This window comes from Arachis ipaensis, chromosome B8 (genome assembly GCF_059453495.1).
Source record: "Arachis ipaensis isolate K30076 ecotype BB chromosome B8, ASM5945349v1, whole genome shotgun sequence".
NCBI classification, from domain to species: Eukaryota; Viridiplantae; Streptophyta; class Magnoliopsida; order Fabales; family Fabaceae; genus Arachis; species Arachis ipaensis.
This window is the reverse complement of record NC_142443.1, coordinates 3495814-3517445: the sequence shown is the minus strand read 5'-3', so window position 1 is coordinate 3517445 and position 21632 is coordinate 3495814. Positions and strand designations below refer to the sequence as shown.

The following is a 21632-nucleotide window of genomic DNA, read 5'->3' as shown; positions in this document are numbered from 1 at the left end:
AAAAAAGAACAATTCAAAATGACCCTTCATGTTCCCCACTACGTCACTAGACAAATGGTTTTTTCTCAAGCTCTTTCAGCACCTTTTCCTCAACAAGGCAAGGCTCTCAGCCACATAGAATTCAAATCAATGGAGAAAATTCGGAGATGTCTTGATGTCAGTGACAAAAATCAAAGTCACTATTTCTCCCTCCCTTTTGACTATAGTGACTTCGTCACAAAATCTTTCGTCGAATAGTGGAATAACTACTATTCTCGGTACACCCATTCACTAGACGAAATAAAGAGGGACTCGATTAAGACTCTCCCAAGTGTTCTTGAGGTTTCTCCGAAAAGAACCATAAAAAGGAAAATCGAGGCTACTGAGACCTCAAAGCAACCAAAACGAAAGACACAGAAAACTTCCTTTAAACCACCAAAACAACAAAGGTAATAACTCACTTGCATTTCTCCGAAGTGACATGCGATATGCAGCCAAATCGATCATACAAGATTCCTCTATTTTCTTATAGTGATTTCATCAATCACCATATGGAACACGGGGACGATCCTGTGACTGATGAGGAGAGTGTGGCGTTCTTGTACTACTGGTTGAATGCCATTGTTTTCTGTTCGAGGAGTGTTCAAATGCAAAAGTTATTTCTTCCTTTGGCTGCTCTTTTGCATGAAGACCACACATTCAATTTAGCCAAATTAATTTTGGGACATTTGTATGATGAACTTGGGCATTTAGTTGATTGTCTTCGAGCCAATTCATCAACTAATGTAGGTGTCCCTTTGAAAAATACATGAAGCAATGTAGGTTTTTATCATTCATTCCTCACTTTTGAAAATGTCTTCACGTATTCCTGAGGCTTTGTTGCAATGGGTAGATTCTTCCATTTTATCTGAACGCCCCTTAGTAGATGATGTTTTTATAACTGAACTTAGGAAGTATCATAGGATGTGTCCTTGACGTTGATGAACCCAAGCATGAGTTAGCAGCCTCAGACCCGGAGGATAGAGTTTGCTGTGGGAGGCTTACTGAGTCTGATCCTCATTTCATTTTCATGTATGATTGTCTTTTCACCCGTTTAGAGGTTACCTTTTCTTTTTCTGATTTTGAGATGGAGGTTTTGTCCCACTGCCGAGTAGCTCCTACCCAATTTCACGCTAATTCCTGGGGTTTTTTGAAAATTTACCAACTTGTTAGCAAAGAGCTTGACTTTCCAATTTCTTTAAAAGTCATTTTCTATCTTTTTCACTTGACAAAGCCCTTTAGTGCTCAGAACAAACAACAGTGGGTCTCTTTTCGAGCTATTCAGGGTCGGAAGGTGTTTTCTATTTTTGACAAGTCGTTTCATGACCTTAAAAATTTTTTCTTCAAAGTTTTCGCTATCGAGGAGGCTGTGGTAGGGTTCTTTCGAGAGGCTTGGGGACGAGCTCCCAATCTTGACACCAAAAAATTTCTTCTTGAATTTCCGAGTTTTGTTCGGACTGAGCTAGGTAGCTTTTACTTCTAGTTTTTACTTTTGTCTTCATGAATGGATAGCTGATACTTCTGACTTGTGTAGTAACTCTTTTTATCTCGTTTTTTTTTTTTCTAGAAAAAATGAAGAGCGGTTCGAGAGTAGCTTACCAAAAAGTGCAGGAAGCCAAGAGGAACGCTCGCGCCCAAGCTGCCGCGCAAGAGGTCGGGACTTCTACCACTCCTCCTCGGCGCCAAAGCTTGGGTTTGGGAACTTCTTCTCAGCCAGTCTTGGTAAATCCGATTCCTACTCCTCCTCTTCCTCCTTCTGCCTATGTTCCCTCAGTCCTTTCTTCCTCGGAGCCTGAGAAAAAGAAACGTAAGATCTCGGAAGCTGGTGCTTCCAATGTCGGGGACACCGGCTTTGACGGAGTGAAATTTTCTAGGAAGCACATCCTTCCTTATAGCCAAATCGCTATGGATGATGCTGCTATCCGTAATCATCTCCAAATTTTAATCCGAGAAGGAATTAGGACTGCTGGGGTCTGTACCTCCCTTCTTGATATACTAGAAAAAACCCCTCTGAGTGCTATCCAGTCTTCTGTGGAGCACCTTAAAGGGAGAATTGCTTTATATCAAGAAGAGGAGAGGAAGTTGCAGGAGGAGAATGCTCAGCTGAAGGAAGAACTTGCCCAGATCCGGGAGAGGGAGAAAAAGTTGATGGGCCAATGTGCAATGACTGAGGGTCTAAAGGAGAAGGTTGAACAAAATTATGTTCGCCTTTTTGTGGATAAAATAGAATTGAAGGAGGAATTGGACAAGCTTAGGGAGGGGTACCAGGAGTTGGAGGAGTCTATGACTGAGGGGATTGAAGTGTTGTTTGAGGTGCTGAAGGAGCAAATTCGGGTTTTGGCCCCCGACTTGGATCTGTCGCCTTTGCACCCTGACAAAGTCGTCGTTGATGGTGCCATAGTATCTCCTCCTCACCCTGCTACAGATTCCGAGTTGAAGACGGCGGGACAGCGTATAATTGAATCCCCTCCTCGTGAGGTTGATATGCCGTTTTCTTTCTCGGCTCCCGAGGTGATTCGCGCTCCTGATGCCGAAGAGATTCCTCCAACCCATTCGACCTCTGCGGCTGAATCGACTTCTCCTGCCGATGATTCCAACCCCTTTATTGGTCCTCAGTAATTGAAGCTATTTTTAAGGCCCGGCTTGTGGGTCTTTTAATGAACTCTTTATATTTGTTTTTTTTTTTTTTATATTTGTGTTGATGGCTGGTGACACTTGATCCTTTTTAATACTTTTTAATAGGATCATAAACAACTACTTTTGCTTATTTGGTCCTTTTTGGGTAGGGCCTTTAACAAAAAATGGTTGCTTTATTATTCATGTGGATGCTTTGTTTACTATTTATTTGAAACCTTGAATGGCTTAAGGTTTTTCGAAAAAACCTTTTTGTACCTTAGTTTCGTGAAGCTTTTTGAAAAACTTTTCTAAGATAGTTTGACTGTGACTTCTGAGAAGCTTTCTATTAAGTTAAGTAATCTCAACTTTTGATTAGATTCCTATGGGAATGTTGTCGTTTTTAACCTTTAATGGGCTTTTGTGTCTCTCGTATTTCATTATTCCAAGGTTGCGAGAACCGAACCGGTCACTAAACCGGTCGAGTGATTGGTTCAATGGTTCAAAGGTTCAACCGGGATTTAACCGGAGTTCAACCGGTATAATTAAATATAAAATAAAATTATTAAAAATTTAATATATAATTTTAAATATTTAAATTTAGTAATTTTTAAACTAATTAAATTTAAAATTTTATAATTTTACATAATAAATTATCCATAATTTATAATTAAAAGTTCATAAATAACTTTAAACATCAATCTTTATAGCTAATAAAAATCAAAATGCCCTTAAATGACAAAGAAATAATGTTCAACCACAAACAATTATTCCAATTTCATAAAAATTATAAAAATAAAAAATATCAATAGAACAAAAAAAAATTAACAATAAAAATTATAATGTTCTACAATAGCAATATCAGATTTGTTGAATGCAATTGCTTGTGATTTCTCCTTCTCATTCTCCTACAAATTTTCAAACCACATCAATTGGAAAAATCAGTACAAAAACAAAGAATAACAACAAATAAACTAAATATTCATAATCATAAAGCAAGAGTTATTATTATTATCCACTTGCATTGAGAATTTCACCAACATTGAAACTAGAAACTTTGACAAACCCAGTACAAAGGAACTTGGAATTTTCAATGCAAAACAACTAGAAACTTTGACAAACCCAGTACAAAGGAACTTGCTTGGAATTTTCAATGCAAAACAATTTGAAACACTCTTTCCAGCATACTTCAAAGTTCAAAGAAGAGTATAAATTTGAACAAAAAATGTCCAAGAAAGAAATGTAATTTGTGCTCCTGAAAGATGTGAAATGATGAAAAATAATTTACCATACCACCATCAACAATTTAGATTCAGCAAAAATCAGCAACCAAAATTAACTCAGAATCAGAAAAATCAGCATAAACAACTCAGAATTAACATAAACAAATCAGAAAAAAATTCTAGCATTAACAATGTTCATCAACAACGCAGAATCAAAAATATCAACGACCAACAACTCAAAAATCAGAATAAATAAAAATTAACAAAATAACCAAAAATAAATTGAGGCAGTAGTGCTTACCGGCGGCGAGGGAGGAAAGAAGGTGACGGCGCGGTGAATACTCCACAGCCGAGCAGAGAGACACGTCGCAGTGAGAAAGAGAGAGACAGAGAGAGCTTGGAGCCTCGAATAGAGAGAGAGAGAACTCGAAGAGAGAGATGAGCACCAACAAATCGAGCAGAGACAACGATGGAGAAGCCTTCGCCGCGGCGTCGCCAACAGTTCTGAGCAAGCACTCGACGTCGAGGAGAAAAGGATCGAGAAGCGAGCAGACCTTCCACGAGCGAAGACGGCACCCAAGTCTGTCTCTGTCGGCAGCGACAACACCGTCTATCGGAAGAGAAGAGCTCGGCAATGGGATGGGGCTGGGTTCCTACCACCGTTAGGGTTTGGGTTTGCCCAGAGAGAGAGAGGAGAGAAAGGGGCAGGGGTGGGTAAGGGTTCTGAACCTTTGAAATTTTTTTTTTAACATATATATATATCATTGAATCGGAAAAAAACCAAACAGTTCTGACGGTTCACCGGTTAACCGCCGGTTTTTTGCAGAACGATTCTTCACAATAATCGAACCGGACAAATGACCGGTTCTCGGTTAATCCGGTCGAACCGGCCGGTCCGATTCGGTTTTCAGAACAATGCATTATTCTATTCGGCTACGTTTCAACTTTGCTGTGCTTATTGAACCGTTTTTTAGACTTAGGTTATTCTTGCGATGCATTTAGTTTTTGGTGCACGGAATTACACTTCGCACAACTGAACCAGCAAATGCACTGGGTCGTCCAAGTAATATCTGAGTGAGTCAAGGTCGATCCCACGAGGATTGTGATTTGAAGTAAGCTATGGTTATCTTGTAGATTTTAGTCAGACGGATAGAAAAATTGGTTGGTTGTTTAAAACGCATAAAAGTAAAATAAAGATAACCTTACTCAATTGATGGTGAATGCAATGATAAGAAGATGGTTAAGGCTTTGGAGATGTTTTATTCTTCTGGATCAATTCGGTTTTACTGTCTCCTCCAACTGTGAATGATTTCTTCTATGGTAGGCTGTATGTGATCAACGCTTTTCTTGAGAGGTCGCCGATTCTCCTTCAGAGCTGAACACCAGGGTTAGTGCGCATCTAGTCTGATTGAGGGTGAAGCTCCTGCACTCCATTCTCCTTAGTGATTCTACTCAAAACGCCACAGACAAGATTGGATCTTCCGGATCAGAGAATGCTACGCCTTTGGTTCTAGCCTCTACCACAAAGACCCTAATCTCCTCATACCTCGGCTGAACTGGTGTCTCGAGAGGTCCCCAACGAAGTCGTGGATTAGCCGTCTAATAGATGTATAATCAAGCTAGTGGTTCATCATTGTCCGATGAAAGACTCACTCTGAACCCATATAGAATGAGATAACCTTGTGCCGGTTCAACGCATTCATAAGGATGAAGAACGAAGATACATTTTAGAATAGAGAATTAAACACGGATTGAAGATAGAACAATAATACTTTTATTAATCAATAAAACTTAGCAGAGCTCCTCCCTTCAATTTAGGAGGTTTAGAGACTCACACTGATAGAAAATACAATAAAAGGTTCGAAAAATGCCAGGAGATCCCCTAAACAAGGGTGATTTTCTCCTTTAAATACTAATCTAATAACTAGAAATTACAGAAATAAGATAGGCTTAGGCTTGTAGTTCGAAAATCCGCTTCCGAGGTCTACTTGGTGAGTGTTTAGGCTGAGCAAAAGAGTAAGCCACGTGCTAGGAGGGCTCTAGGGCGTTGAACGCTGGCTAGGGACACCTTCTTGGGCGTTGGACGCTGGTTAATCCTCCGTTGGGCATTGGACGCCAGAATAGGGCAGATGGCTGGCGTTGAACGCCAGTTTTGGGCCTTCAATTTTAAAGCAAAGTATGAACTATTATACATTGCTGGAAAGCCCTGGATGTTAGCTTTCCATAGCCGTTGAGAACGCTCCATTTGGACTTCTATAGCTCCAGAAAAGTTATTTCGAGTGCAAGGAGGTCAAATCTCGAGTAAACATCCATGAATGACAAGTATTGAATGATGTCTTCTCTTGGTCTGGCTTGTACATCGGGATTTAATTATATCTCGAGTAAGCATCCATGAATGACAAGTATTGATACTCTGAGCTGGAATCTACTAGGGTATCAATATTTGGTAGAGGATATGGGTCCTTAGGGCATGCCTTGTTTAGGTCGGTGTAGTCGACACACATCCTCCAATTTTCGTTATGTTTTTTGACCAACACCACATTTGCCAGCCAGGCTGGATATTTGACTTCTCTAATGAAGCCTGCCTCAAGCAGGGCTTGTACTTGCTCTTCGACCACTTGAGCCCGTTTAAGTCCTAGCTTCCGTCTTCTTTGCTGAACAAGTCAGGATCCTGGATGGACAGCCAATCTATGTGACATGAGCTCTGGATCTATTCCCGACATGTCGGAAGCTTTCCACGCAAAGAGATCGAAATTCTCTTGTAGGAGCTGCACTAGCTTCTGCTTCAAATCTTCTGTTAAATTGGCTCCTACATTGGTATTCTTTTCGACCTCTTGTCCGATTTGTACTTCTTCGGTTTTTATTCCGGGCTATGGTCGTAGCTCTTCCTTAACTCGGACTCTTCCGAGTTGATGGCATTGACTTCTTTGCCTCCACCTCTCAGGTTCAGGCTTTCATTGTAACACTTTTTCGCCAGCTTCTGGTCTCCTCTGATGGTGGCAATCCCTTCTGGTGTCAGAAACTTCATACAGAGGTGGGGTGTAGAAACCTCTGCTCCCAGCCGATTTAGGGTTGTTCTGCCTATCAGGGCATTGTAAGCAGAAGCTACATCGATAACAATAAAGTCGATGTTTAAACTTTTAGATTTTCTCCCCTTTCCAAAAGTTGTGTAGGGAAATGAAACCCAGCGCCTTAATGGGAGTGTCCCCTAATCCGAAGAGGGTGTCAGAGTAGGCCCTTAGCTCTTTCTCGTCCAACCCTAATTTGCCAAATGCTGGTTTAAACAAGAGGTCAGTCGTGCTCCCTTGATCCATCAGAGTTCTATGTAGATGAGCGTTGGCGAGAATCATAGTGATTACTACTGGGTCATCGTGTCCAGGCACAATGCCTTGTCCGTCCTCCTTGGTGAATGAGATAGTCGGGAGGTCGGGCCCTTCACTCCCGACTTGATAGACTTCTTTCAGATACCTCTTTCGAGATGATTTGGTCAGCCCTCCTCCATGAAATCCTCCCGATATCATATGGATGTGTCGCTCGGAGGTCTGTGGGGGCGGACTTCTTCGTTCGTGACCTTCATCGTCTCTTTTTCTTTTCCCGTGATTGTCCGACCTTTCCATGAGATATCTATCTAGCCGACCTTCCCTGGCTAGCTTTTTTATCACATTTTTTAGGTCGTAACAATCATTAGTAAAATGCCCGTACAGCTTTTGATACTCACAGTATTCATTACGTCTTTCCCCTTTTTGTTCTTGATGAGTCGCGGAGGAGGAAGCTTTTCAATGTGGCAAATTTTCCTGTATACATCTACAAGGAAAACTCGTAGAGGAGTGTAAGAGTGATATCTTCTAGGCTTCTCAGATCCGAATTCTTCCCTTTTCTTGGGCTCTTTCTCTTTTTCTTTCGATTGGTGGGAATGCCCTATCCGCCAACTTGATTCTCTTAGCCTGGCGTTTTTCCCCATATTGATGTACTTCTCAACTCGTTCTTGTACATCACTTAAAGAAGTCGGGTGTCTCTTTGAGATGGATTGGAAGAAGGGTCCTTCTCGGAGCCCATTGACTAGACCCATTATCACTGCTTTAGTGGGTAAACCTTGGATTTTCAAGCACGCTTTGTTGAACCTTTCCATGTAGTCTCTCAGGGGTTCTTCGACCTCCTGTTTTACTCCTAATAGGTTGGGTGAATGCTTGACTTTGTCCTTCTGGATTGAGAAGCGCGCGAGAAACTTTCGCGAGAGGTCGTCAAAGCTGGTGACCGACTTGGGGGGAAAGCTATCGAACAACTTCATGGCCGCTTTATTCAAGGTCGTCGGAAAGGCCTTGCAGCGAGTAGTGTCCGATACGTCAGATAAGTACATCCGACTTTTAAAGTTACTGAGGTGATACTTCGAGTCAGTCGTCCCATCGTACAGATCCATGTCAGGGCTCTTAAAGTTTCTGGGAACTTTAACCCTCATGATATCCTCAATAAATGGATCCTCTTCTCCTAACGGGGTGTCTTCTCGATCTCTGCGGGAATCCTTATTTTGGAGGTTGGATTCCAGCCTTGAGAGCTTTTCTTCGAGCTCTCTTCATTGCTTGATCTCTCTTCTTAGGCTTCGTTCTGCTTCACACTGTCGTTCCAATTCTTGTTCCAATTGTTCGAGTCGACTTTGGTGGCCATGTAGTAGTCCTATTAGGTCAGTAGAGTGAGGTTGTCCATCTTTTCCGAGCTGATGAACTTCAGAGGAGATCCTTTTTGATCCCTGAGTATTGGAGGGACCTTCGTCATGCTGTCCTTCTGTTCCTTGTAGGGATATTATTGCTTTATCATTGTTGACCGTATCCTGGTGCTCTTGCTCGGACTTCGATGCGGTGTGTCCGTCTTCCTGCTGGTCGTCTGCCATCGTGCGTTGATCTTCCAAGTCCTCGGCAACAGCGCCAATGTTTCGGGGTTTACCTAGAACCGGATGATTGGACTTGTTTGTGAGACCCAAGCGTTCAAGGAAGGTGGTCTCCAACTTGCCTCGTGTCAGGGAGCCGCCGTCTAAGTTGTATGCTTTGAAGAATAGGGGGTGGTACCTGCAAAGACACTCCGATGCCTAAGTCAGCAAGGGATTAAGCATGTTTAAAGTAGTGGAACTTAGTTTTACCTGAGTACTTCAGTGTATTTATAGGTGATGAACCACTAACCACCGTTGAAGTAGTTCCACTTCTGATGGTGGATAACCGTCCCTTTATCTTAGAGTTGTTGGGATCTCTCTTCTAGAAGTGGGTGAGAGATTTAAGGAGGCAGTTACTTATCTGAATAAGTGTCACTTGCCAGCTCATGTCGAGTCCGACCTCTTGGAAGAGAAGAGGTCGAATGGATCAGCGAATGCCAACCCCTTGGGTTAGGCCTTTTTGGACTCAATTAGGCCTGGCCGTCGCTTTGGGTTAGGGTATGAACAATGACCATACACCAACTTATACGGAGAGGTGCCGTTGAACCTTTAGGTGAGTTTCGATAAGCCCACAATACTTGGCTCAAAGTCTCATGCCAAGTTCGAGGTTTACGACCGATTTGCTTTTTAATCAAATTAATCAATCTTTTATTTGCCGCCTCAACTTGACCATTAGCCTGTGCATAATATAGGGTTGAAGTTACCATAGCAATATTCCTCAAAGTGGCAAATAAAATACAGATTTCGATATCTAATAATCTGGGTTGGTTCGATTTTTAGCAAATTTGGGTTGGTTCGATATCTAATAATCTAGGAGCGAAACCTACTCCTCTTGTGAGCACCAGTTTTCGAAGTGCATCAAAATCTCTTTCAATTTGGATAAAATAATAAAGAAAAATCTGAAAAGAAAAGTAAATAAATTTAAAAATGAAATGACTGAGAATAAATGAAATGACTTTAACTTTAAAGAAAGCAGAGAAATTGCCTTCGATGAGATCGAAGGACTTTGAAATCGAAATGAAAAGTATTGAATCTTAAAAGATGACAGAAATGATAAAATTGCTTGAAAGATAAATCTGCAAGAAAAATAAAGATTACAAGAAATTTAAATGAAAAGTAAAGACAATGGAAGGAACCCTACAGAAAAGAAAGCTCTAAGCAGACTCATAAATTTGCTGGGGATGTGAGTGTGCTTGAGTGATTTTCTGTAACAAAGTTCCAACATTTATTCCTTCGAGTCTTCTCCTATTTATAAGAACATTCAACCAATCAAATTGAAATGTAGCTTCCACGTACATTAATTTATGAGTAACCGCTCCCGCTCTTTGGGTGCTGTCTATAACTGCTACTAACTTCACTTGTCAACTTCCTCGTTTCTTCTGTTAATTATTTGCTTTTGGACTGCATTAAGTTTTTTTTTATTATTGTTTCAGTTTGTTGTTTTAGTCAATTAGTGGTTCCTGCACTTTAGGAGAAAAGTAGTTTGTGTTATTCCACTTCCTTATCTAGTGGGTATGTGGCAGTTTCTGTTCATCCCACTTCCTAGTTTAGTGGTGATGTGGTAGTGTCATGGATTAAAATCCTATAAATGTACTGCTTCAGTAAAGTAAAAAAGTGTGATTCCCATTCCTTTCACCTACGTATTTTTCTTATATCTCTGTCCTAAATATTTCTGGTTATACCATAAACCAACAAATTGGTATCACAGCATTCTTCTTATGGGGCCTGTGAAAATGGAAGGTGAAGCAAGTCTCTCACAAATTGCTCCGCCCACCTTTGATGGAGAAAACTATGACCTTTGGGCAGTTAAAATGGAGTCTTATTTGGAGGCATTGGACCTTTGGGAAGCCGTGGAAGAGGATTACGAAATTCCTCCGCTGCCAAACAATCCTACCATGGCTCAAATAAAATTGCACAAGGAGAAAAAAACAAGGAAGGCAAAGGCAAGATCATGTCTCTTTACTGGTGTTTCATCAATAATCTTCACCAGAATCATGACTCTCAAAACACCAAAAGCAATTTGGGACTATTTAAAGGAAGAATACGCAGGGGATGAGAGGATTCGAGGCATGCAAGTGCTCAACTTGATGAGGGAATTCGAGATGCAGAGAATGAAAGATTCTGAGACAATCAAAGAATACTCTGACAGGTTGCTTTCTATTGCAAACAAAGTTAGATTACTCGGCACTGAATTCACTGATTCTAGAATTGTGGAAAAAATTCTAGTTACAGTGCCAGAGAGATATGAAGCATCAATAACTACTTTGGAGAATACGAAGGATCTGTCCAAAATCACCTTAGCAGGAGTGTTACATGCCTTGCAGGCCCAAGAGCAGCGAAGGCTTATGAGACAAGATCACGTGGTTGAAGGTGCTTTACCAGCCAAGCATCATGAAGTTGGAAGTAGTCAAAGCAGCCAAAGCAAAGACAAAGGTAAAAAGAAAAATTACCCACCTTGTGAGCATTGTGGCAAAATGGGTCACCCACCCTTCAGATGTTGGAGAAGACCAGACGCAAAGTGCAACAAGTGCAATCAGCTTGGACATGAAGCTGTAATTTGCAAAGGCAAATTTCAACAACATGAAGCTAATGCCAATGTTGTAGAGCAAAATGAAGAAGATCAAATCTTTGTGGCAACATGCTTCTCAGCAAGGAGTAGTTCTGAATGCTGGCTGATTGATAGTGGTTGTACAAACCACATGACATATGATAAAACTCTTTTCAAGGATTTGAAGCCTGCTAAATTCTCAAAAGTCAGAATTGGGAATGGTGACTATATTTCTGCAAAAGGAAAAGGAACAATTGTAATTTCAACTAGCTCAGGTATGAAAACCATTTCAGATGTTCTGTATGTGCCTGACATTGACCAAAATCTGCTTAGTGTGGGTCAATTGTTAGAAAAGGGATTTAAAGTTTTTTTCAAAAATCTACATTGTCTTATCTTTGACACTACCGGTCGGGAGATTTTAAGGGTTAAAATGAGAGGAAAAAGCTTCTCATTTGATCCAATTGTGGAGGAGCAGACAGCTTACATCACCCAAGTCAGTCCCACTGAACTCTGGCATAAGCGACTTGGTCACTGTCATATTCAAAGGATGCTGAACATGAAGAGGAAAGATATGATTGAAGGTCTACCAATACTCTCTGATCATTTGCCAAATTGTAATGCCTGTCAATTTGGTAAACAAAACAGAGTGTCATTTCCCAAAACAGTTTGGAGAGCCTCTCAAAAGCTGCAACTCATCCACACTGATGTGGCAGGACCTCAAAGAACTCCATCGTTACAAGGTAGTCTATACTTTATTCTTTTCATAGATGATTTTACAAGAATGTGCTGGATTTTTTTCTTGAAATTCAAGCATGAAGTGGCTGGAGTCTTTGTAAAGTTCAAGAATATGGTGGAAACTCAAAGTGGGTGCAAGATACAATTTCTAAGATCAGATAATGGGAAGGAGTACACCTCAACACAATTTGATCAATTTTGTGAAGAAGCTGGTATTGTACATCAACTCACAACCCCATACACTCCAGAGCAAAATGGAGTTAGTGAAAGGAGAAATAGATCAGTAATGGAGATGGCCAGATGCATGCTGCATGAGAAGGAATTGCCTAAAGAATTTTGGGCTGAAGCGGCCAACACAGCCGTTTTTCTTCAAAATCGACTTCCATCCAAGGCTTTGAAAGACAAAACTCCTTTTGAAGCTTGGTATGGATATAAGCCTTCACTAACCTTTCTTAAAGTGTTTGGTTGTGTTTGTTTTGCACATGTTCCACAGGTTAAGCGCGACAAGCTTGACAAGAAAGCAATTCCGGGTATTTTTGTGGGTTATAGTTCTGTTTCAAAAGCCTACAAAGTGTATCATCCTCAATCTGGAAAGTTGACTGTGTCTAGGGATGTGCATTTCAATGAAGATCAACAATGGGATTGGAAGAACCCACGAAAAACAATTGAACCTTGTAACAATATTGAAGATGATTATGGCGGAAACCAAACAACAGAGTTGTGTCAAAATGAATTAGAAGATGATCATCCCATCAGAGGCACAAGACTGCTGTCAGACATTTATCAAAGATGCAATGTAGCAGTATGCGAACCTAGTTGCTGTGAAGAAGCACTCAAGGATCCAAAATGGAAAAAGGCAATGGAGGATGAGATTTCAATGATTCAAAAAAACAACACATGGGAAAAGGTTGACAAGCCTCAAGACAGAAAAGTTATTGGAGTTAAATGGGTGTTCAGAACAAAGCTTAATGCGGATTGCTCTATCAATAAATACAAGGCCAGACTTGTAGTAAAAGGGTATGCACAAATTTTTGGTGTTGATTATTCTGACACGTTTGCACCAGTGTCCAGATTAGATACAATTAGATTGGTGTTAGCAGTTGCTGCTCAACAAGGCTGGAAAGTATTCCATTTAGATGTCAAATAAGCTTTTTTAAATGGAGTTTTACAAGAAGAGATATATGTGGAGCAGCCAGAGGGATTTGTTATGCATGGAGAAGAAGATAAAGTCTATCTACTAAAAAAAGCCCTTTATGGATTAAAACAAGCACCAAGAGCTTGGTACAGTAGGATAAATGAACACCTATTGAGCATAGGCTTTGTAAAAAGCTTGTCTGAGGCCACTCTTTATGTAAAACATAAGGGAAAAAATTTTCTCATAGTTTCCCTCTATGTTGATGATCTTTTAGTAACTGGAGATGATACAAGTTTGGTTGAAGAATTCAAGCAAGAAATGATGCAAGTTTTTGAAATGACTGATCTTGGTCTTATGTCTTATTTTCTTGGAATTGAGATCAAACAAAATGAGGATGATGTGTTCATATGTCAAAAAAAAATATGCTAAGGAAATCTTAAAAAAATTCCAGATGGAGGAGTGCAAAGCGGTTAGCACACCAATGAACCAAAAGGAGAAGCTGAGCAAAGAAGATGGTGCTGATAAAGTTGATGAAGGCTATTACAGGAGCTTGATTGGATGTTTAATGTATCTCACTGCAACAAGGCCGGACATTTTGTTTGCTTTTGAGAGCTGTCAAAATTTCAAGTTGTGTGGATTCTCTGATAGTGACTGGGCTGGATCCATTGATGACATGAAGAGCACTTCCGGATATTGTTTCAGTTTAGGCTCAGGAGTTTTTTCATGGTGCACAAAGAAGCAGGAGACAGTAGCACAATCCACTGCAGAATCTGAATTCATAGCAGCAACAGCAGCTGTAAATCAAGTTTTGTGGCTGAAAAAGATCTTATGTGATTTACATCTCCAACAGAATCACAAGACAGAAGTGTTTATCGACAACCAGGCAGCAATTGCGATTTCAAAGGATCCAGTGTGTCATGGCAAGACTAAACATTTTAACATCAAGCTCTACTTCTTAAGAGAGATGCAGCAAAATGGAGAAATAACTTTGGTTTATTGCAGGTCAGAAGATCAATTGGCAGATTTGTTTACAAAGCCACTTCCTGTCAGCAAGTTTGAGCTATTGAGGCAGAAAATTGGAGTTTGCAGATCCTAAAGCAAGGAGGAGTGTTAATTATTTGCTTTTGGACTGCATTAAGTTTTTTTTTATTATTGTTTCAGTTTGTTGTTTTAGTCAATTAGTGGTTCCTGCACTTTAGGAGAAAAGTAGTTTGTGTTATTCCACTTCCTTATCTAGTGGGTATGTGGCAGTTTCTGTTCATCCCACTTCCTAGTTTAGTGGTGATGTGGTAGTGTCATGGATTAAAATCCTATAAATGTACTGCTTCAGTAAAGTAAAAAAGTGTGATTCCCATTCCTTTCACCTACGTATTTTTCTTATATCTCTGTCCTAAATATTTCTGGTTATACCATAAACCAACATCTTCGATTGCCTCACTTTTTCTCGATGGGTCCTGGTCTATCGAGATCCTCACTTCTGTCGATTAGCTTTCCTCGATAGCTCCCATGAAGCTGGTCACTACCTCGAAGCTCACAACTTGTTTATTTTTGGCTAACAGTGTGCTAACACAAATATATGTAAAATTGATTTTATTTTAGAACTAGAGAATGCCATTAAATGTTAAATGACAAAAGTACTCCATTTTTCAAATTCGGTTGTTCTTTACCATGTAGATTTTCCTCAACATGGTGATGTTAATGTAAAATTTGATTTCCTACAGGTGGCTCAGAATGCAGGGGGATGCCCATCACCTTTAACTGGAAAAGAGCCTGCTTGTTTTAATAAGCGTGGTAACTCAAAGGAAGGAATGTCTAAGAATGCTGCATTTCCAGACATAGACCAACCTAATACCAGAGCTGAAGACATAAATAAAGGCAGTGACATAAATATGCAAGATCAAGAAGATAACGTCATATCTGCATCAGGAACTAGAGAAATCGATGTGGATGCTCTAAACACTGATACAAGCAGTTCAGATACTAGTTCTGCAAAAGGAAAGAATTCTTTTGAGCATATGTATGATGGCAAGCTTTCAAAATTAAATGAGGATCGTAAAAAGGTTGCAGTTAAAGAAAATAAAGAGGATGAAAAGCTTGCCACTGTGCAGAAGAGGAAACGGAAGCGAAATATAATGAATGATAAACAGGTGGCATTGATTGAGAGTGCTCTCTTGGATAAGCCTGATATGCATCGAAATGCAGCTTCACTTCAATCATGGGCGGAAAAATTATGCTTTCATGTAGGTGAAATGCAAATAAACCCTGAGTAATATTTTGCTGACATTTTTGTTCTAAAACATTCCTGCTTTATGTTTTACAGGGTTCTGAGGTTACACCTTCACAGCTTAAAAATTGGTGAGCTCTTCTCATTGTACATGTTCTTATGTAGCAATCCAGGATATTTAGCATTTGCCTCTGGGGTCAATATAGGATACTTAACATTTTACATTATCATTTAGGTTTGATTGCCAAAATTAACTAGTATCTTCTTTAAGCTTTTATGTAAGAAATTTTTGGTGTCGAGTTTTTTTTTTCTGAACCTGGTCTATGATAGGGAAAATATAATATCTTGTTATTCGGAATATCAAGATTTTTATATATATAGAAAATTTTATATTAGTATCTTTACATTAAAATTTTGATTGGTCCAGGAGCATCAATATATCAAGTGCCTGCTTGTGCATCATAGATTGGTCCATTTATTCTCATCTGGTTTGATCCATGCTGGAATTTTTGTCAATATCAGGTTGAACAATCGAAAAGCTAAATTAGCTCGAGCAGCTAAGGATGTTCGAGCGGCACCAGCTGCAAATGTTGACAATCCAATCTTAGACAAGCCAACAAAGCTAGTACTTGGATCCTTTGACTCACCTGACAGTCCAGGTGATGCCTTGGATACAAGAGATCACAGTCTCGCAAAAATAGCTTCCAGCGAGAATTCGGGGCCTTCAGTTGCCGGATTTGCTAGTACTGGTTCTCTGCAATTTGTTCCATGCAATGCAGGTCAAGTTGTGGTGATTGTAGATGCTGCAGGAGATGAGGTTGGTAAGGGAAAGGTGTTTCAGATGCATGGTAAGTGGTATGAGAAAAGTTTGGAGGAGTCATCAACCTGTGTTGTGGATGTTAGTGAGCTTAAGATTGATAAAGGGTTGCGATTACCTTACCCGTCAGTTGCCACTGGTAACACATTTGCGGAGGCCGAATTGAAGGTCGGTGTTGTCAGAGTGCAATGGGATTTGAACAGAGTTTCCAGCTTATGGTCGGAATGAATTCATGATGCTTCTATGGCTGCAGCTATTACTTTGCTACCTGCTTCAGTCTGTTATCATTCTTCTGGATAACGAACCAAACAGGGAGTGCCAATCTATTATTAGCTAAACGATGCTGGATATGTTTTTTGCCAACTTTGTTACTAGCATTTTATGGTCACCAAAATGATGCTTGTGGCATTTAATTGTGAATCAAGGTTACTGTAATTGACTATTAAACTGATTATAATTTTTTGTAGTAGGATTATTCTTCGTAATAGTAAATTGCTAGTTATGGTATTAAGTGAATGATGAGCCTTGGAAATTGCCATAAACCCATCGTTGAATACTTGAATTCCATCCTACTCCTACACATTTCTCGAAAACTAAATAAAAACAACTTTGTGCAAACTCTGCACATTTTTTCAATCTATAAACATTCTCTTGCCTTATAGTCAATCTATAATTGATCTCCCCTATGGAAAAAAGAGGGGACAATATCCTTTTAATTCCTCTCTTGTTATGACAGTGATACCAAAATCCGGAATCAAGCTGTAGTTGGTGTTGTTCAGATTTCAAGTCAAAGCCACATCTGTATAATGAAATTATCCATGAACCTTCAATGTTGAATGTGCAGCTCTGACGCTACCTCGTCACTTAAGAAAGCACAGGTGTCAGTTCAGCACAAGTTAACTTCATCTTAATCAAGGGTTAACTTTCAAATTACTCGATTCTCCATTTTGAACAAGTGCTACAGATGAGGTTGTTTTTGGAGGTGGTTTCTTCATGAAGCTTTTCGCATAAAGGGATCCAAAGACAATGACCTGACAATGCAGTGGTATTAGAATGCTTCTCAAAAACACAATCATTAAGAACATGGTTGAATGGCAAAATTTAATGTGTAAACTTTTGGTGTCCGGAGAGGGTAAAAGTGAGTCTTACGGCTCCAATCCACTGTTCCAAGCTAAGAGGATGCGAAAACCACATGCATGAAAGCATAATGCTCACCAACTGCCAATATTAGGAAAAACGAAAATCGAATAAAATGCCAAGCAATATAAACATATACGGTACTAGCGAAACTGAAGACTAGATTACTGTATGCAATGGTTACCTGTCTTGTGGTCATTATGGTAGCAAATGTTAGAGCACCAAAAGTGCGAATTGTGTAGGATATAAAAAATTGACTAGCCGTTGCAACCTATGACAACAATATGACAAATTCTTCAGTACAAGATGAAGAAAAGAAGTAACATTTAATCTTGTTTTATTTTCCCTCTTTTTCAAACAAAAGTATGTAACATTAGGGATTGTTATAGATTTGAAAAGGCTAAATTACAGTGACCTCTCCTATAGTTAAATTATACTACATACACCCACTCTCAATTTGTCAAATATTTGCTGACAACCTTCCAAAGGTAGTCATGTTTACAACAGTGTATGGAATATCACCTAATCAAATCTTAAGAGAGGACAGTGCAATTTACTCCTTACAAAATCTCAGAAAAAAACAGAGAAGTGAAAACAATTTTCATTGCAACATTATTCATATTATAACAGAGGGAAGAACTTTGCTTACCGTTGAAAGCAATACTATGTCAAAGAAACAATCATGATGGTGATAAACAAACTCTATTGCTGGTATTAAATGTCCTTGCAAGATAAGACCTAAATTAAAATGTTCACAATGTCAAAAGAATGTATTTTCCACCCATGAAGCTGGAAAAGAACCAGAACTTAGCCTAAAGAATCAAAGGATGCTAAAATAAAAGCAACTTTCCAAAAACTCTACCTGTGAAGCTAAGAATACAAGAACACAATGTGGTATAAAATATCTGATTGTGTATCTCCATGTCATAGCCTTTAAACAGCTTATCCTGGAATGTGCTTGTGAAGCCATCAAACCTATTACACAAAAATTACAACTTCATTCAATGAGAGACTTGTAGATGAACCAAGTTGAAGATAAATTCTTAAAATAATAAGTTAAAGTACAAAATTTTAAATGCACCAATTAGTGCATTCACAAGTTAAAAAGTTGCAAGTGTTTCAAAATAAGGTTTTTAATGTGCAAATTGAACATCCAGTACAACTTAAATCAACAAGAAAAAAGTTCAAAATAAGGCTTGAAGTTCTGTAGTGATACCCAAGATAGCCAACCATTAAAAGAACGCCCCAAACCGTATTTTCCCTTCCTCTACTGTATGGACTTATTTCTGATCCTGCCTACAATGAAGACATGCAAGAATGAATTTAACTTATTACATAATATTGCCACTGCTGATTAGTATCAGTAACTGCTTGATCAATCAAGTGTAAGAAAACAATATTTGATATGGTATGCTTTCTATGGGGAACGTGAAAACAAAAAGGCAGTGTCAGTAGGCACATGTAAATATCAAGATATCAAAGAAATGTGACCTCAATTGTTCAATACCTCTCTCCCTTCTAGGTCCCATTACATATCAACATATTAAAGAAATGTGTGAACTTGTAATTGTCGAGATCGGGTCCTGCTGCCAACTATGTGTAGTCATTAGTCAACAACGATTGCAGAAAACATCGACACAAGCTTGAATATCACTTGGGACTCAGGAGAACTAGTTTAAGAATTCATTATAATGATAAAATTTTGCAAATGCAAGCCCTAGTTTATTTGCTTTGGTATGTCTAAGTAATCAAGAATGCCCTCTTTTTACGAATTAGTTTGGAACTTCAAGGACTTAGTGACAAAATAGTGGATATAGCGGCCTTCTTAGGACTGTCTACACCAGTTCAAGATAACTCAAGGGCCCTGCCATTCCTTTTGTTTCTGTCTAAAGGATAATAATATATTATCTCAAGCAACCTTCTTGTCATGTCCGGAATAAAACTAATCCTCTGCTATTAAAAGAAATCACAGGACCACTCACATGCAACATCAGTCACTGAACAAAACTAATATAGTAGTGGTGAACATTCATTGCGAGTTCTAACTTCTACGAAGAAAAGAATCACAAGACAGAAACCGAATTATTAGAAGGATATCAAAATAATTAGGGTCAAAGATCCAATAATTACCGGATATAAGATAAATACTGAGCAGCCAAGGGTAACTAAAAAAGCCAGCATATAGTCAGGTCCCTGATATCTCTTCTGCATTATGAGTGTACCCCAAACCTGTTGAACACACAAATCGTGAAATACCCAATTCAACATGGCACAATAGTAGCTATATGATATCAGCAGAACTATTCGATCAATTAAAAAATTATGTTCAGCCAAATTTTCAGGATTTGTAAATAATTGCAGGACTGTGATGTCAAATAACAAATTCCTACTATCTCACCATATCTTTGACTTTTAGTATTCATGGCTTTCTCACAATCAGAACAATGAAAACAGCCACCAATGATGGCAATTGGACAGAGAGAAAGAAAATAGAGCATGAAATATTCAATATTTGCCAACACATCATCAAATAAAAAAGTTGCAATCACTGAGAAAATGAAAAATGAGTTACAAATCCATCATACAAGACAAATACCAGAAGGTAAATCTGATGAATATAAAAATTAGCCAGTAATGAACACAAGAAATTGATATGATTGAGTACAGTGAAAGTTTGACCTACCATAACTGGTATCATTTTTGCACACTTTGCAAGAGTTTGAACAGGAAAGCTAACATACTTGAGGGCCTGGGTAAGAAATATGCACATTCAAGAAAACACGATTAGCAACTAACTACCAGGCATCTTAGCAGCTTCTTATGAGATAACAGGAACACAGAATACCTCATATTGACAAGTTGTGGTCAGTATATTTGATATCGAGACGAGACAATACTTATAAATGGGAGCAACAGGGTCCATTGTTTTTTTACTTGCCTGAAAGAAAGGTTGAAAATTATGAAACTGCAAATAATTGGGGGCTAAGCAAATGCATTCACAAGAAAATGTGTCAGAGCTGCATCTGTTGATTTTGTATATGACATTTACTTACCAACAAAGAACCAGCGGAAACAGCAGATGTTGTGATACGATTGCAGAAAACAAGAAAGAGTGAATACTTAAAGTACTCCTTTTCTGCCCCATATGGTATTCTCATGATCTTTTCCTGCAATAAAAAATATCTATTAACTCATTTGATAAATGATGGGCTCTGAGAGCGCTTTGATGTTAATATAGCATCGATTGAGAAAACAAACAAACAAAAAAGAAGAATTGTAGTCTAATGTGTAGGAATCTGTTCATACTACGTAGACTACAGCTACACTCACCCTCAGTAACCCTCAAATTACAAGGAAATAAAAATACTAAAACCAAATGACTTAATCACTTGGCAACCCACTTATGTTGATTACCTATGCTACTCTTTCTCTTTTCTTCTTTCTACAACAATACTAAACCAATTCAAGTTTTGTATTCAAACAATAGCAGCTATGATATTCTGATTTACAAACCCCCGATTGTCAGCATATGCAAACTAATTACAGCTACCATTAAAGCCCAAATCTGATTCATTGGGGAAAAAGATACCAACTTTTGACAAAATAATTAACCTTAATCGGTTTCAAACTACCTCATTGAATTGGAACAATAATAATAATAAATCAAATTAACATAGCTACGCAGTAAAAATGATTACTTTTTGCAGGGATACGAAGATCCTAGAGCTGTAAATCGTGCAAGATGGGGAAAGAAAAAAGAGAGAAAAAAGAGGGTTGATGGGGGAACCTGCAAGACGCCATAGGTGACAAGGGTAACCATGATACCAGAGACAGCAAAAGTGCCCTTCCATAATTTGTTAGTGTCTCTGGAATCAGCTGAAATAGAAGAGCTTGATTCTTCCGCCATGGCCAAAGTCGGAGTGGGACTCGAACATAGAAGACTGAGATAAGAATAGCGAATGTGGGACCCCCTCTAAGGTTGGGGATCAAACGGCATCCACTCCCGCGTGGCACTGACAGAGAAACTCAAAGTGTGTGAGTGAGAGAGAAAGAAAGCGAGTTTAGTTGGTTTCTGATTCGTTGTTTTCAGTTTGAGCTGAGAGAAAGAGAGATGAGGGAGATGGTGTTTGCAGAGCCTCAAGAGAGTCGCATTCCCCGGCAAAGTATTCTGCAATATTCAATCACATGCCACGTCACCATTCCACCATTGGATTTGGCAACAACATGGTACTTTTCCCTTTGCTAACTCTGACTTCCTCAT

At 39.1% G+C, this 21632-nt stretch overlaps 2 protein-coding genes across 2 annotated transcripts in view; one reads left to right on the top strand and one right to left on the bottom strand.

The window, feature by feature from the left end:
• Positions 1 to 16739, top strand: part of LOC107613002 (nodulin homeobox) — a 25783-nt gene extending 9044 nt beyond the window's left edge. Inside the window, exons 16-18 of the mRNA XM_088496572.1 lie at positions 14915 to 15433; positions 15514 to 15548; positions 15940 to 16739. Of these exons, the coding sequence (XP_088352698.1) occupies positions 14915 to 15433; positions 15514 to 15548; positions 15940 to 16462 (1077 nt within the window). The 3' untranslated portion in view covers positions 16463 to 16739. The remainder of the gene's footprint in view (positions 1 to 14914; positions 15434 to 15513; positions 15549 to 15939) is intronic.
• Positions 16717 to 21632, bottom strand: LOC107613001 (UDP-galactose/UDP-glucose transporter 5). The gene is made up of 11 exons (XM_016314816.3): positions 21159 to 21632; positions 20425 to 20538; positions 20217 to 20309; positions 20055 to 20120; positions 19502 to 19600; positions 18588 to 18667; positions 18234 to 18346; positions 18021 to 18109; positions 17556 to 17642; positions 17384 to 17452; positions 16717 to 17265 (listed from the first exon to the last, which is right to left on the bottom strand). The coding sequence occupies exons 1-11, from the start codon at positions 21276 to 21278 to the stop codon at positions 17146 to 17148; spliced, it is 1050 nt and encodes a 349-aa protein (XP_016170302.1). The 5' UTR covers positions 21279 to 21632; the 3' UTR covers positions 16717 to 17145.

Excerpts from the sequence above, each read along its gene's own strand:
- LOC107613001 (XM_016314816.3), bottom strand. The coding sequence starts at position 21,278 with ATGGCGGAAGAATCAAGCTCTTCTATTTCAGCTGATTCCAGAGACACT. Across the intron at positions 17,643-18,020 it reads ACATAGTATTGCTTTCAACG|GTTGCAACGGCTAGTCAATT; the intron begins GTAAGCAAAGTT and ends TTGTTGTCATAG. Across the intron at positions 17,266-17,383 it reads TGGAACAGTGGATTGGAGCC|GTCATTGTCTTTGGATCCCT; the intron begins GTAAGACTCACT and ends CTGCATTGTCAG.